Below are 15,879 nucleotides of genomic sequence, written 5' to 3' on the forward strand. Positions count from 1 at the left end.
TGCCCAAATATGTTCAAAGATTCTGTCTGTAGCTGGTCCCATTAGATGTCCTTTAAATCCTTTCTTAAGACCTGTTTTCACCCTATTTGGAGACAATTACTGTGGCTCATCAAGACCTATGGAGACCTATTACTGGGTCATCAAGGGTAAACCAATGGCGATCATAGTCTTCTCTTCTGTTTATGAGTCAAATATGGTTTCATTCTAAACATAAAAACGTTTCATTTTCAGGTAGTGCACTTTGATATTTTCTTTTGAGTGTCAGGGTGAATGCCACTAAGATATCTCCAAAAGGAGAATTTGACATTCAATATTCCCCAATCACAATTCTTTCAAAATCAGTTCCTATATAAGGCATTTGCCACTGACGAATAGGATCAAATGTAATACTAAGAGACAATTAAAACTTTTCACTTTTTTGTACCTGAATAAGAATTTCTATCCTAGCTCTATTGGTTACTCTTATCGTTGCCCTCTGCCTTTGTTTTGGCAATTAACCTATAGTTATTCGAAACAAAACTGATCATTTTAATATAGCCTAGACTGTCTTTTACTATGGCGTTGAAACCAATAAAAAACAAGCAGCCTATTTCTGTTTGGATTCGTAAAAAAGTAAGAGAAAATAGCTTTTAGATAAACAGATAAGAAATGGCCTTGTCCATTTTCTTAAAGAAAAGACAGAACGCATCCATTTTTAAAGAAAACCAGTTGTTTAAACTGCAATTATTCCTTAACTTTTTATATTATTGACAATTTCGAAACTAAGCTTTATAAGTCCTTCACATCTTTGAATACTTTTTTTCAGCAAGGATCAATCCCTGGGCCCTGTATTGTCAAGCAGAGCATCAACCCACTGCACTACCACAGGGTCGATAAAATCAATAGAAAAAAAAATAAATAAAATAGAAAGAGCCATACAATATAAAGCTAAGTCTAGTAGGTGGCTATACAGGCCTGTAAACCTAATAGAGGCACTAGCCTGGTTATTGTAGGTAGTGTGTTTTCACTCTTAGATTAATAATTGAGAAGTGCTTGAGTCATCAAACACCTTCAGTCCACAGTTTTATAGATTATGAGCAAGCGTTTGACTCAGCTGATAGAAGAGCATTATCTAAGGTTTTAATCTTGTATGATTTACCAGATAAATACATAAAGTGATTATTGCTACATACACGAATGACACTGCTGTAGTTAAGGCAGAAAATGAGATTAGTAGCTGGTTTCGTATTAAATCAGGAGTTAAGCAGGGTTGCGTTTTATCTCCATTTATATGGATCATTTTGACGGACTTTGTCTTAAGAAGCACAGCAAAGGCCATGGGAGAACACGGAATCAAATGGGGAGGTACAACTCTCCTGGACTGAGATTATTCTGATGATTTAAGCATCCTTAATGAAAATGTTAGGAAAATGATTTTTTTTTAGAGATTTCGCGAGTTCATGGTGGAAGAATAGGTTTGAAAATCATAGGTAGCGCCATAGCCTTGCCTAAGTAAAGAACGATGTTGGCACAATGTACTATTTATTTATTTTTCGGTCTTAGACCAGGGCACTTCGTATTGAAGGAGTTGTCATAGAAACTTCAAAAAGGGCCCATTTGATTGGAAATTGAAAGGGCTAGTGCCCTTTTTAATAGTCAAAAGTGATTGGAGGGCAACTAACCCACCTGCACGTTGTACAACCCAGTATTTAAATTCAACTTTCAAAGGTCAACATAATCCAAAATGATATATACAAGTATCAGGATTTCATCAACTGATTTTGCCACTAATTAAATACCATCTATAGACAAAACATTGAATATGTCAAAATTCTATATAAGATTTTTCTTTCTCCATACCTGGGCACTTCGTATCGAAGGAGTTGTCGTAGAAACTTTGAAAAGAGCTCATTCGATTGGAAATTGGAGTGGCTACTGCCCTTTTTAATAGTCGAAAGAGATTGGAGGACAACTATCCCCCCCCATGCCCATCATTCCCCCAAACACATTTAATCAAAATTATGAGATAGCTATTTTGTTAAGCGTAGTTGATTCCCATATAAAAAAAATATTTTTGAGTAGGACATTACCCCACAACCCTCGGGGCAAGGGTTTTAAGCTATGCCCTGAGGGTCTATAAGAACGATGTTGGCACAATGTATCAATTATAGTTTTTTTCTTTAGAGCAGGGCACTTCATATGGAAGGGTTCGTCGTAGATACTTCAAAAGGGGCTCATTCGATAGGAAACTAGAGTGGATTGTGCCCTTTTTAATAGTGGAAAGTGATTGGAGGGCAACTAGATAGAAAATATGTTTTTGAGGAGGACACTCCCCCACAACCCTCAGGGCAAGGGTTATAAGTTATACCCTGGGGGCATATAAGGTTTTTATTGAAACATTTGTCGTAGAAACTTGAAAAAGGGCTCATTCAATTTGAAATTTAAAGGGCTAGTACCCTTTTTAATAGTCGAAAGTGATTTGAGTGCAACTAGCCACCCTCTCACGCCCACCTTTCCCCCAAACACATTCAATCAAAATTTAGAGATAGCCATTTTATTCAACGTAGTTGAAAGTTTTAGAAATCAGGTCTTTAAGGATGGCAACCCCTCCCCCCACAGCCTTCAGGGCAAGGGTTGTAAGTTATGCCCTGGGGACAAATAAGATTTTCATTGAAAGTTTTGTCGTAGAAACTTCAAAAGGGCTCATTTGATTGGAAATTGAAAGGGCTAGGGCCATTTTTAATAGTTGAGTGATTGGAGAGCGACTACCGCCCCTCTCACGCCCACCATTTCCCAAAACACATCCAATCAAAATTTTGTTTATCGTAGTTGAAAGTTCTGGAAATTCGGTCTTAGAGGATGACAAACCCCTTAACAGACCGTAGGGTAAGGGTTGTAATTTATGCCCTGGGGGCATATAAGGTATTTATAGAAAGCGTTGTCGTTTCCAAAAGGGCTCATTCGATTAGAAATCGAAAGGCCTAGTGCCCTTTTTAATAGTCGAAAGTGATTGGAAGGCTTAACATTCTTATAGTAAAGATCGATGTGGGTATAATGTATTATTTTTTGTTGTTTAGACCAGGGACTTCGTATCAAAGGAGTTGTCGTGGGAACTTCGAAAAGGGCTCATTCGATTGAAAATAGAAAGGGCTGATGCCCTTTTTAATAGTCGAAAGTAATTGAAGGGCAACTAATCCCGCTCCCACGCCCACCCTCCCATTTGCCCATTATGTTTAAAAACTAAATGCTGCCTTATGATTAAATCAAAATGCACTGTGGTAATGCTAATTCCCAATACGGCATCTCAGCAGTATCCCAAGAACGACTGAGGGTATTATGTTCAAACTTTCGGGGCTACTTCTGCTCTTAAAATTTCACCAAATCAAAATAGCGTAAGTGTATCGAAGCTATCAAAAAAATACAGATTTTTTTTGCGAATGGTTTAAAGCTTTCTATTTCAGGTCAACTAGAAGATGTATGAAATTAAGTTACACAGTAATTTATGGGTCCAGATTTTTAAAAAGTTGTATGTTGCTAAAAATTGATGAAAAATTTCGTCCAGCATACAAATAGCAGACCGAACTATAAAGTAGTAAACCACGAAAACATTTGATGAAATATTTTTTTATTCCCTTAAAAGACAAAGCCAATATAAAACGAACAGAAATTAATTAAAAAAACGTTTTCCACAAAATAAGTTTTTCAAAGAAAAGTAGAGAACTCCATTAAACAAAAAATGAGCAAAAATAAAATCGAATAATCTACCAAGCGTGAAACTACTACAAATCAGCATCGATAAATAAATGAAACCCAAAACGAACAGAAATTATAATAAATAACCAAGTCAAACTCAAAACGGCGCAGAAATTAAAAAAGGTGGGTGCAAAACCCCCATGCCTTCCCAAGGCCAGAAAAATAAAATTTGCACTTTACTGAAAAAATACAAATGAATGTGCATTGTCAGTGAAGTGAAAAAAAAAGAAATACACCTGAGTCTATTTATGTGAGTGAAAAAAAAAGAAGGATTTAAGACCCTTTGGAAAAAAAGAGAATACTTCTAATTATCTTGAAACCCAAACAAGTATTAGAGTTAGTGAAAACAAAAAAAAAAAAAATTGAAAATTGAATAAACTGTCATAATTAGTTTATTGAAAACTCGTTTATAATCGTTATTGGATATAGATCTAGATATAGACTAGATATAGTCTTTCGATTTCAGGGCTAGCACTATTTCGTAAATTTGAAGGTCACAAGTAACTATTGTATGACTCATATTCAGAGCAGCAGAAGTGCACTTAAGCTTCTCCAGGGTAGCTGCAATTACATCTGGATTTGATGGAGGGCTGGGTATGATAGGCAAATAGCCGATTCTTGACACAGGAATGTCTCGACTTCTGTTCCTATCATAAAAGTCTTTCATATCGAACACTCTTAAATTGTTAGAGATGGACAAATCGATCAGTTTAGTCGATCATGTCGACATAAAACTCAGCTAAGAAAAACGTTTGCTGCTGGTACTTCACCGCTTCCACGAATTTGACTGAGAGAGAAATCGGAAGGTGTGAAGATTGTTTTTCTTTCCAAGAAGACTTTCCTGAAGGATTCAGGGGCTAAGGGCAGAAGATGGGAACAATCGGCTCCTTGGGCGAGAGCGGCTAACTGTCAGTTGGTCTTTGTTTCCAGTTGCTGTTGCAGATTCTGGCTGTATCACTATCATTGTTGTGACATGAGATGACATTCCATCCTGTGTGTTTTCCTGTAAAAAAAAAGAAAAAATATAGTATTTTTCTTTTGGAAGTAAAAACATACAAGCAACAGGGCTTCCATCAGATTCACACGCAAAAACCGTAACTTAAGGTTTTTAGAATTAGTACCATTACTGAGGGATATTTAAATAACAATGATAGATTATGATTTGTTTTTTCTTATATACCAAACTTGTAGATCAAATAACATCAAAATCTGCAGATGGTAGAATCCAAAACAAGGCTCTATACTGGGATAATAAAATGTAAGCTGAATGAGGGAAAGAAAGCCCCTAAATGGAAAAAAATCTTGTAACATTAGAAAAAATTTGATTTCAGGTTTTCAACCTGTTACTCTCATAACTCTTATCCTTGCTAGCTTAAGGTCAGTTTACTTGGACCTGTTTTTGAAGTTCCATTTAGAGCATTTCTTTTATAGATCCTCCTATGTCAAGAAAATAGTGAATTATTCTGAAGTAGTAGAATAAAAGACAAACATCTCAATAAAGGCATACTCTGTAACATGAATTAAGCACTGTTTCTAGAATGAACTATAAAATAACTCGTAAATCGAATATAGGCATTCCTGTCATTAAGTTACTCCTAATTTGAAATATAATTTTTTTTTCTGTCTTGCTTCAGACTGACTTTGCGCTTGAATTGTCTTCCAGTTCAAATACTAGAAGCACAGGTTTTACATGGTTACTCTGTACTGGGCTTTTAGTGTCTGTTTGTCTGAGTGGGGGGGGGGGGGTGCAGCAACTACATGCTTTGATCTATTTTTTGGTATTCTCAGAGCCAAGCCATATTGATTGTCAGGCAATGCCAGATTTTAATTATTTTTTCCAGCCAAATTCCACCTTCTATTCACCACTATGCAGCAATATCTTCTGAAAGCACGTCTGGAATTGCTCTTACAGACAGGGTTGTATCTAGGATTTTTGTTTGAGGGGAGGGGGAATACCAAAAATATCCTTCAATGAACTTTTTCTAACAGCCTTGGCCTACAAGTAAGACTAGGGAATTTTTAGACCAATTTACAAGTCAAATAATTTTTTTTGGGGGGGACGGGGGGGGGGGGGCAGGGTGTTCAAACCTGGTAACCCCTCCATCTAGATACAGCCCTATTTACAGATGATTAATCATCAAAAACAGGTCAGTTCTAATCGATTCTCACCTCAAAATCAAGATTATATATTGCAAAATGAGCAAATTGGTCTTTGATGATCCCATCTGGAATGTAGACCCCAGTATCAGCAATCATTTGTTCTACTCTTATTGTCTCTGAAGTTAGTATGGGATGGACTATGTCTAGACTTATTGTCATCCCAAGCTTGTTAAGGATGGATATGTGTTTTACTTCAAGTTTTGTGGTACAAATGCAACCCAAGACCAATGTGTTTTGGAGTGTCAACTTTCCCTGCAAATAAAGAAAGATTAAATTGAATCAACAAGTATTTATAAAGAAAAATCTGGATATGAGAGGCAAGGGATAGGAAAAAGAGGGACAGAAAAAAATAAAGCAAAAAAGGTAGAATTGATTATATTGAATACAATACAAGCAAACTGCTAGCTTAGGCTGAGTTCAGACCTTCTTACTTTTCTGACTAGTAAGCACTGCAGTACTAGCAGAGGCAAAGATATAGTAGATCTTCAACATTTATTCTTCATACATTTATTCAACGGTATTCTCAGAGCCAAGCCATATTGATTGTCAGGCAATGCCAGATTTTAATTATTTTTTCCAGCCAAATTCCACCTTCTATTCACCACTATGCAGCAATATCTTCTGAAAGCACGTCTGGAATTGCTCTTACAGACAGGGTTGTATCTAGGATTTTTGTTTGAGGGGAGGGGGAATACCAAAAATATCCTTCAATGAACTTTTTCTAACAGCCTTGGCCTACAAGTAAGACTAGGGAATTTTTAGACCAATTTACAAGTCAAATAATTTTTTTTTGGGGGGGGGGACGGGGGGGGGGCAGGGTGTTCAAACCTGGTAACCCCTCCATCTAGATACAGCCCTATTTACAGATGATTAATCATCAAAAACAGGTCAGTTCTAATCGATTCTCACCTCAAAATCAAGATTATCTATTGCAAAATGAGCAAATTGGTCTTTGATGATCCCATCTGGAATGTAGACCCCAGTATCAGCAATCATTTGTTCTACTCTTATTGTCTCTGAAGTTAGTATGGGATGGACTATGTCTAGACTTATTGTCATCCCAAGCTTGTTAAGGATGGATATGTGTTTTACTTCAAGTTTTGTGGTACAAATGCAACCCAAGACCAATGTGTTTTAGAGTGTCAACTTTCCCTGGAAATAAAGAAAGATTAAACTCAATCAACAAGTATTTATAAAGAAAAATCTGGATATGAGAGGCAAGGGATAGGAAAAAGAGGGACAGAAAAAAATAAAGCAAAAAAGGTAGAATTGATTATATTGAATACAATACAAGCAAACTGCTAGCTTAGGCTGAGTTCAGACCTTCTTACTTTTCTGACTAGTAAGCACTGCAGTACTAGCAGAGGCAAAGATATAGTAGATCTTCAACATTTAAAATGATCTGATATAGGAGCTGCTCAACAAATCCTGCTGATTTCACCTCTTCCAATGCCATGGGGCATACTGTAGTAAGGAAAGTAAGAATGCCCAAATAAAGCCTCAGTTAGATACATGTTGGACTCTGCTATTTTAATTTGCAGCAGGCTAATCTTGCTGCAAATGCTAACAGGTATTAGTTTTTCAGGGACTAAAATACTCTATTATGAGCCATCATGAGTGCTTCTATTGGAATTCCTTTATATAAGCCAAGCTAAAACTTCCAATTTTTTGTCTGAACTGTCACTGCAAAAACAGCCTGGTAAGAGTGACCCTTGTCCTAAAATTTTTACCTTGAGAACAAATTTAAAACCATAAATAGTGAAAATGGCAGTAGATCAAAATATTGCACACTTGAAATCACCTTTACTGATAATGCTTGTCAAAAACTAGCTAAAACTTGCAAAAATTGTACTTTTATGTTTACTATGCTTGTCAAAAACTAGCGAAAATTGTACTTTTATGTTTACTACTATTGCCCCATCATTTTTTTTTTTTTTTTTTAAGTTGATATGAGAGCCAAGGTTAAAAATTAAATCGAAGTAGAAAGAAAAAAAAAACCATTTAAAACAACAGGTCCAGAGCCAAGTTAACAATAGCTCTATCCTCTTCTTCACTTACATCATAGAGCATGCAAAGGTCATTTGGGGGCTCATCAATATTGCAAAGTATGACTGCAAGTAAGTTGTACAACATGGGTGAATTGCTAACGAGAGATTTAGCATGCTCAAATGTCACTGGCATATCTTCTCTTGTTCTTTGATGTGCTATAGTATCTTTTATTTTGGATTTGAGATGCTTCATGAAGTAGAAAAAGCTTCACCTGTTCTTGTGGCTGAACAAATTTGTAGCTGAAGAGGTTTGAAGTCTTCTCCTCTTTCTTGAAGATGATGTGCCATTATGTGAATCATTGGCTATCATATCATTACCAACCACTGCCTCCAATGAAGGTTTTTCATCATCCTTTGCTGGAAATTCATCATCTAAAATGGCAGAATAAGTATCATCATCATTTGTATCATTCTCAGCCTCTGCAGCAGAGTCATCATCTAATATGGTTGATTGTTCTGAATCAGAGTTCAGTATCAACACTGACTCACTTGTACTTTTCACTAGATTGGACACTTCTCTGCTTAAGTTCACAACTGAAACACATTCTTTCAAATAAATGAGTCTGTCTTCACCAACTTTTGTGCTAGCACTTATTTCTACAGATGTGCCATACTTTTCTAGAAGTTTTTTCTTCAGAGTTCAAAAACCCTGTGTTCCCATTGAAAGTCCTGACTTAGAAAGTGCTTCTTCAAACCAAAGTTTCAGCTCACTGGCTGAATAAATTCTCCCATCAAGAATCCTGCAATGTAGTTTATCAAGTAGCTCACCAGCAATAACCTCCTCCATTTTCAGTCTGTCTTTTCATGAAGAGCACCATGCACTTTTGATGGTACTTAGCCTCAAGTCTCACTAATAGAGCATTTTTACACCTCATCTGCAATTGAGGTTCCAAATCTTTCAGTCTTTCTACCTGCTTCTGAATATTATTCTGCCTTTCTAGAGTTGTTATCTGCTTTACAATCATTTTTTTTGTGCTGCCGTTTAAGCCACAAAAAAGACAGCATGACTCGTATTCAAAGTTCCCTTCATGTGAGTTACTGTCTCTACGTAGTGTTTGCCTCCTTTTAGTTGGCAAAACACTGTGATTGAGTTTGGTTAGAAGACTCCTGATGACTTTTGCAGGAATAAAATTTCTGGCAGCATACTCTGTGCCAGAACAAGTCTGTTTTAGAAAAGTTAGGCTTTGTAAAAACTTTCCTCAATGCCCTGTAGCCAAATGTACATGAACAGTTTGATGCCAAGAAGGAAATCACATGTTGAATGTCTGTAACTTTATATAAAGGAGCACTTTGCGTTTCCTGACACAATAGGCATGATTCTGGTTTAAATACTACATTCTTTGGACTGTGCATCAGCTTCAGGCCTTTTGAAGCAAGTTGATCCATTCTTCTGAAATAAATCTTTCTATAATACATTAAATCTGAAAATAATACAATCTAAAATATAATCTGAAATAATACATGATATTGTAAGGTCACAATTTATGAAGAGAGAAGAATGTAACAGAAAAAGATATTTTGTAATGCTAGATTCAAACATTCTTGCCACTTTTCAGGAAACTAAGCCCCTTTTTTTACCATGTAGTGCCACTTGACAGAAATCAATTTTTCTTTAAAAAGAAAAGATTTGAATAAGATTTTACAGATTTATGAAAAAAGCTCAAAAAAGATATGATTATCATAATTGGACTGCGTATTGATTTTTGAATCAAATGGTATGCTTATTTCTTAGGCTGAGTTCCAACCCACCTACCATGGTAAGTTCCCATAGTAAGCTCACAACTTGCAGAATAACATGATAACAAGTGACCATAAGGTGACACCACTAGATTAATCTTAAGACAAACATCACAATAAAGAATTAAACAAGATTTCATCAGAATTTGCTGTTCTTGTGGAAACAAATAAGTGAATCAAACACTTAATCTTAATATATTCAATCTTGTAACATATGCACTGTAACCCCAATACAATATTCTGGCTTTACAGTAAATCTCTGGTATTCCTAAGAAATTACAAATATTAACCGGAGAAGTTAATATTATACTGTGATTTTACTTTTGTAGGAATACTATGAGGTAACTTTTGCAGGAATAGAATTTCACACTGTGCTGGAACAGGCCTGTTTCAGAGAAATAGAGCTTTTTTATAAATTTTTTGCAATGTTCTGTAACAAAATATTCAAGAGCAATTTGATGATAAGAAGGAAATAACAAATGAAATGTCTATGAATTTATGTAAAGGACCACTTTTAGTTTGCTGACACAATAGGCATAATTTTGGTTAAAATACTGTATGCTTTGAACAATGCATTAGCTTCAGGCTTGTTGAAGCTAGTTAATCCATCCTTTTGAAAGAACTCCAAAGTTGAAATACTGTTAGAGCAGAATAAATCTTTTGTCCCTTACCTGATATTGCAAGGATTTACTTTATAAATAAAATTAAACAGAAAAATATACTAAAAAATCCAACCTTAGATTGTAATAATCAAGGAGGCACACTTGTGCCTCTATAAAGAGGCGACCCACCACAATGTTAAGCGATTTCAGGTCCTAGAGGTCGCAGAGAGACGGCGGTAATCGCATTTTGTAGCCCAAGCTCAAACTAAGAAACTTGCAAAATTTCATCCTCCTCCGACTTTATCTTCATGGGGTAAACTGGGCCAGAAGTTTGGACCCTCCCACCACAGCCCCCCTTTAACGTTGACCTATTGGGCTGAAATTTAGAATTTAATCTTTCCTAGATCCCGGGGAGCTTAACCTCAAAATTTAAGCGCAATCTGATCATTCCTTCCCTGTTTTCAAAAAACCAAATATAGCCACTTAAAATTCATTTCTTTTTTTTTCTTAGCCACGCCTACAGGCCACAGTTGTCAACGGATCCGGTTGAATGAGGACTCATTCGAAGCAGAATTCGACCTGTTAGGGTCTTTTGATATTTTCAGACCGAAAAAATTATCCCCCGAATTTACATTTTCGAAAAACCTTGTTTTCCCATATTAGCCCATGTTAATTTTTCCCACCACAACCCCCCTTTAACGTTGTCTGATCGGGCTGAAATTTGGAGGATAATCTTTCCTGGGACCTGGGAGCTTATCCTCGAAATTTCAGCTCAATTTGATCACTCCTTCCCTGTTTTCCAAAAACCAAATATCAAGTTTTGCTTGCATCAAAAAGATTCATTACATTATTAAAACACAATTTCAGTTATGTCTATTTAGTGTAGTGGTGAGATTCCTGGCAGTCAGGCGGAAAACCCGAGTTCGATTCACCATTAGGTCAAATTTTTTATATAATGAATTTAAATTAAAAAAAAAACTCAGTTTCTTTTTTAAATTATTTGAAAAAAATTATGTTTTCTAAAGAGTTAAAGAGGCTGAGTTACAAGGTCAACTCTTAAAACACCCTGAAGAGAGAAAAAAGAATAATACACAATCATCTAACAGTTAGTCAATCAATAATAAGTAATAAACTGTACAAAAACGTGCAGAAATTATTTGAAAAAACTACCTTTTCTAAAGAGTTAAAGAGGCTGAGTTACAAGGTCGAACCTTAAAACGTACAGGGATTAGGAGGCACAGTTGGGGGGCTGCCGCCCCCCAAACCCCCTGCTTTCGCAGCCTTTAAATAATAAAAAAAAAAAAATTTTAACTGAAAGTAAGGAGCGACATTAAATCTTAAAACGAACAGAAATTATTCCGTATATGAAAGAGGCTGTGCCCTCCTCAACGCCTCGCTCTTTACGCTAAAGTTTGACTTTCTCACAACTCTTTTTTTAAACAATAAAAACTTTAGCGTAAAGAGCGAGGCGTTGAGGAGGGCACAGCGTCTTTCATATACGGAATAATTTCTGTTCGTTTTAAGATTTAATGTCGCTCCTTACTTTCAGTTTAAATTTTTTTTTTTTTTATTTAAAGGCTACAAAAGCGGGGGTTTGGGGGCGGCAGCCCCCCAACTGTGCCTCCTAATCCCTGTACGTTTTAAGGTTCGACCTTGTAACTCAGCCTCTTTAACTCTTTAGAAAACGTAGTTTTTTTCAAATAATATAACTGTAGATTCAATTGGATCTACTTTTGATTAGCAGTACATCTGAAATGGTTAGTGTTATGTATAGTTAAAATGATTCAAGCTAATGAAAAGCCTCTAAAGAAATTTTAGACAAATCTAATGGTTACCAATCCACATTCTATGTGGTATAATAGAGATTCTATAGTGCACTGTTGAAACAGTTATTAGCAATTCAAATACTGATTGTCTTACTTTACTTCTTGTATGTGTGATGCTCAAAATTAAAATATATGATCAGACCCAAATCATAAATAGAATCAAGACCAAAACAGTATCAAAAGGGTGGAAAAGGACATAAAAATGGAAGGAAACTGTATGATTATTACAATATTGGATAAAATTATAGATTAAGAGTTTTTGGTAAAATTCTACTTTAGCTACTTTTGGCTATCTTGGAAAGGAGTTTGGTTAGGAAAATAAAACTTTCAGGGATAGATCTACAGGCTAAATTATGTCCCAGGAATGTATTTTGAACTACATACCTCCACTCCTTCTCCCTCTAGAGGGTCCTGACCTTTGAAAATCTGTGTGTTATAAAAGTGAAACCTTGTAATATAGATCTTCTGCTTAAAATGAAGTCTAAGAAAATTGTTTTCAGCTTAACAACTTTGCTCAATCCTGATTTATAGAGTTTTAAAGATATGCAAATACAGTCCCTAAATTTGAAAAATTAGTATTGAAATGATTTAAAATACTACTAATATAACAGAAATTACATTTTCAGAACTAAAGCCAGGGAAAAAGAATCTTGCAACTGAAAATTAAGGTAAAATGTTGTTTTGTCAAAACTTCAGTAGGTAATAGACCTGTCATGTAAGCAAGTTTCAGGATCCACTAGAGGGAGAAGGAGAGGAGATAAGTACTTCAAAATACCTTCCCAGGACATATTTTAGCCTGTAGACCCATCCCTGAAAGTTTCATTTTCCTAACATCACCCCTTTCCAAGATATGTAAAAGGGTCAATATCTACAAAATCATATTATTGAGTTAGGACAAAAGTGAATACACCATTTGATGCCTTTTTTTATGCTGATTACAAATATAATAAGCATTTCTATCAGAAATAAGTTTCAGCCCCCCCCCCTATATAGGCCAATTCAGGGTGCGGTTAGGTATAGCCTATATAGGGGGGGGGGCTGAAACTCATTTCCAATAGAAATGCTTATTATATTTGTAATCAGCATAAAAAGGGCATCAAATGGTGTATTCACTTTATTCCTAACTCAATAATATGATTTTATAGATATTGACCAGTAAAAGTAACTTAGACCCAAAGAAATCAGTCAATATATACAAAATCATATTATTGAGTTGGGACTAAATTGAATACACCATTCGGTGCCTTTTTTTATGCTGATTAAGAATATAATAAGTATTTCTATCAGAGATGAATTTCAGCCCCTACCCCCTATATATGCCAATTTAGGGTTAGGTATAGCCTCTATAGGGGGGGGGGCTGAAATTCATTTCCGATAGAAATGCTTATTATGTTTGTAATCAGCATAAAAAAAGGCATTAAATGGTGCATTCACTTTATTTGAAACTCACTAGTATGATTTGGTATATATTGACCAAGAAATCAATAAGCTAAACAGCCAAAACTAAGATAGGGTAAGACATCCAGTAGTTGGCCACCTGCCTATTCTCGGACAGAATGTAACTAACAGGGAACCTACCTCTAGGCTAATGTGCTTAGAAAGTTTTTAGAAGGCAGGTGTCTACTGTGATAGGCAGGTGTCTAGAGGTATGTTCCCTGTTAGTTACATTCTGTCCGAGAATAGGCAGGTGGCCGACTACTGGGTGTCTTACCCTAGATAATTTCTGTCAAATTTAGCCTACATTGCCTGTCTCTTAAAAAAACTCCCAAGGGTATAGGCTAGTCTAGCCTATATTACACCCTTAATTCATTCATGATAATCTCATTTTCCTACCTAACTGCAATTTTACAAGATAGAAGAAAAAACTCATCTAGGCCTATAACTCTGCCTATTGTTGAAAAGAAACGAATTAAGAAAAGGACTGATAATTTCCTATTTAAGAAAAGAAATAGCCTAGACTGATATAGGCTAGAGGCTTCTGAACCTGATAATAATTGCTTTCAATGAGATAGCTAAGGAGTAATCATACTTTTTCTTTGGAATTCAATACTCTATCCAAATATGATTATTTCGCAATATTCATTATTTCTCTTTCTACTTTAAATTGCACGCGTCGCATAAGCCTCAAAACAGATAGCGCTACAAACTTGAAAAAAACTGTAAACATACCTCGAGAGAGTTTTTCCATAATGTTACAGTTCAGTTCTAAGGGTCAAGAACCCATCTGATCTTTCTCTTCATGGGCAGAATCGAAACCAGTGTGTTTGACATGACTAGAAACTGCTTTCAAATTGCGTGAAGCACATGTGTCATGACGAACTGAAAATAAGCATCTTTTTGTCTACTGGCGCCTGTACTATATAAGAAAATGGGTCATGTTAGCCAATAGCACTTGTTTAGTACGAGGGGATTGTCTGCAAATCCCAGCTTAAAATACCAAGGAAATGAAAACAAGGGCACTTTATCCAACCAGATTATCTTGGGTCTCTTCAAACCTGACAAATGCGATTTGTCTGTTGGTTGTTTCAAAATCATGAAGTTTTAGGGCAGTATCATATTTTCATCAGTGTTGCAACAATGATTTGCGCTGAGCTTAAAATCATTTGGCAAGTCAGGACGACGTTTGGGTCCAGGTTATTTGGTTTGGAACGGAGGTCAGCGGTGTCTTTGTAAGCCCAGCCAAGAGTCGACTCAGCTCCAAATGAGATCTGCCCCCAACCACACATTTCACTCCCGGCCGAAGGCAGAGAATCAGGAGATCTGTACCTACAATACGCAGACCGTTGGTCAGCATGCTATAATTGTTTTTTTTTTGTCCCACTTAATTACGAAAATAAATAAGCATGAATAATCCAGATTCCAAAGACAACTGCACCTTAATTTGTTTAGCGCCATATTTTTCAAGCATTTATTTTTTTTGGTGTATATTCCACTTTTGACGGCCAATAATACCAAAACCATACATGGTCTTTTCCGAAAAAATTGAATTCGCAAGTTTTGCCAATTTTTAAGATAGGTATAGTTATATAAGTTTCCACTTTACCAGTTCAAATGTCCCGATTTCATATTCATTGTCGTTGGTGCTTACCAAGTAACGCCTTCTGAGTTGCAAAAGTTGAATTTAGCCTAAGTTTTAAAACTAAATCTAAAGGCTTTGACAGACGGCGTTTTCGGATTAAAAGATCAGATAAACAATAAACTGCAATGTCCGAGTCCAGTCGGTGGTGAAACAATGCAGTACATTACAAAAAAAGCTGGTAATAATTCCAAGAATAAGTAGTATAGGCGTTCTTACCTTAGACTATCTGGGGCTGACAATATCAATTCTCATAGAGAGAAAACCCGTATCTTCCATAACTTGATCACCAGCCTTTCTCCGAATTGTGTTCCTAACAAAGGAGTTGGAGTGTGCATCGTTGATTCGCACATTACTAAGTCTAATAGGGCAAGTACACAGGGGCTTAATACTTCGATAAGGCAGGGGAAGGGAGGCGAAACAAAAGTAAATTAAATGACAAATGCAAGTCATGGCTATCATCTGGACATTTCGAGCATCCGATGAAATCCATGTATGCATTTACTCTAGAATTGCACTGCGCTCACCAACATTTCACTACACAATCTTCTATATATACTTAACTTTTTGGAAGAACCCTTTCTAGAAGTAAACCTATTCATCCAAAAAGGAAAAAATGATGTGAAAATTATTTATGCAAAAATGTTGTAATAAAATAATACAACAGCTCTAAAACATTGCAAAGTGAACAATTTTTG

The 15,879-nt window shown here is 35.9% G+C and overlaps 1 protein-coding gene across 6 annotated transcripts; it reads right to left on the reverse strand.

Annotated features, from left to right (window-relative positions):
- Positions 1–4,108: 4,108 nt before the first annotated feature.
- Positions 4,109–15,760, reverse strand: LOC148943211 (uncharacterized). Of its 6 annotated transcripts, none has more exons than XM_089101493.1 (3): positions 15,401–15,760; positions 6,802–7,044; positions 4,109–4,735 (listed from the first exon to the last, which is right to left on the reverse strand). In XM_089101493.1, the coding sequence occupies exons 2-3, from the start codon at positions 6,949–6,951 to the stop codon at positions 4,583–4,585; spliced, it is 303 nt and encodes a 100-aa protein (XP_088957619.1). In that variant the 5' UTR covers positions 6,952–7,044; positions 15,401–15,760; the 3' UTR covers positions 4,109–4,582. The 6 variants fall into 6 exon arrangements, with proteins under 6 accessions (XP_088957619.1, XP_088957616.1, XP_088957618.1 ...); XM_089101490.1 differs by lacking the exon at positions 15,401–15,760 and adding an exon at positions 14,135–14,162; XM_089101492.1 differs by lacking the exon at positions 15,401–15,760 and adding an exon at positions 8,153–9,382.
- Positions 15,761–15,879: the final 119 nt, after the last annotated feature.

The sequence above is a fragment of the Artemia sp. Qi Xiang Cuo genome, chromosome 15, assembly GCF_049724085.1.
Source record: "Artemia sp. Qi Xiang Cuo chromosome 15, ASM4972408v1, whole genome shotgun sequence".
NCBI classification, from domain to species: Eukaryota; Metazoa; Arthropoda; class Branchiopoda; order Anostraca; family Artemiidae; genus Artemia; species Artemia sp. Qi Xiang Cuo.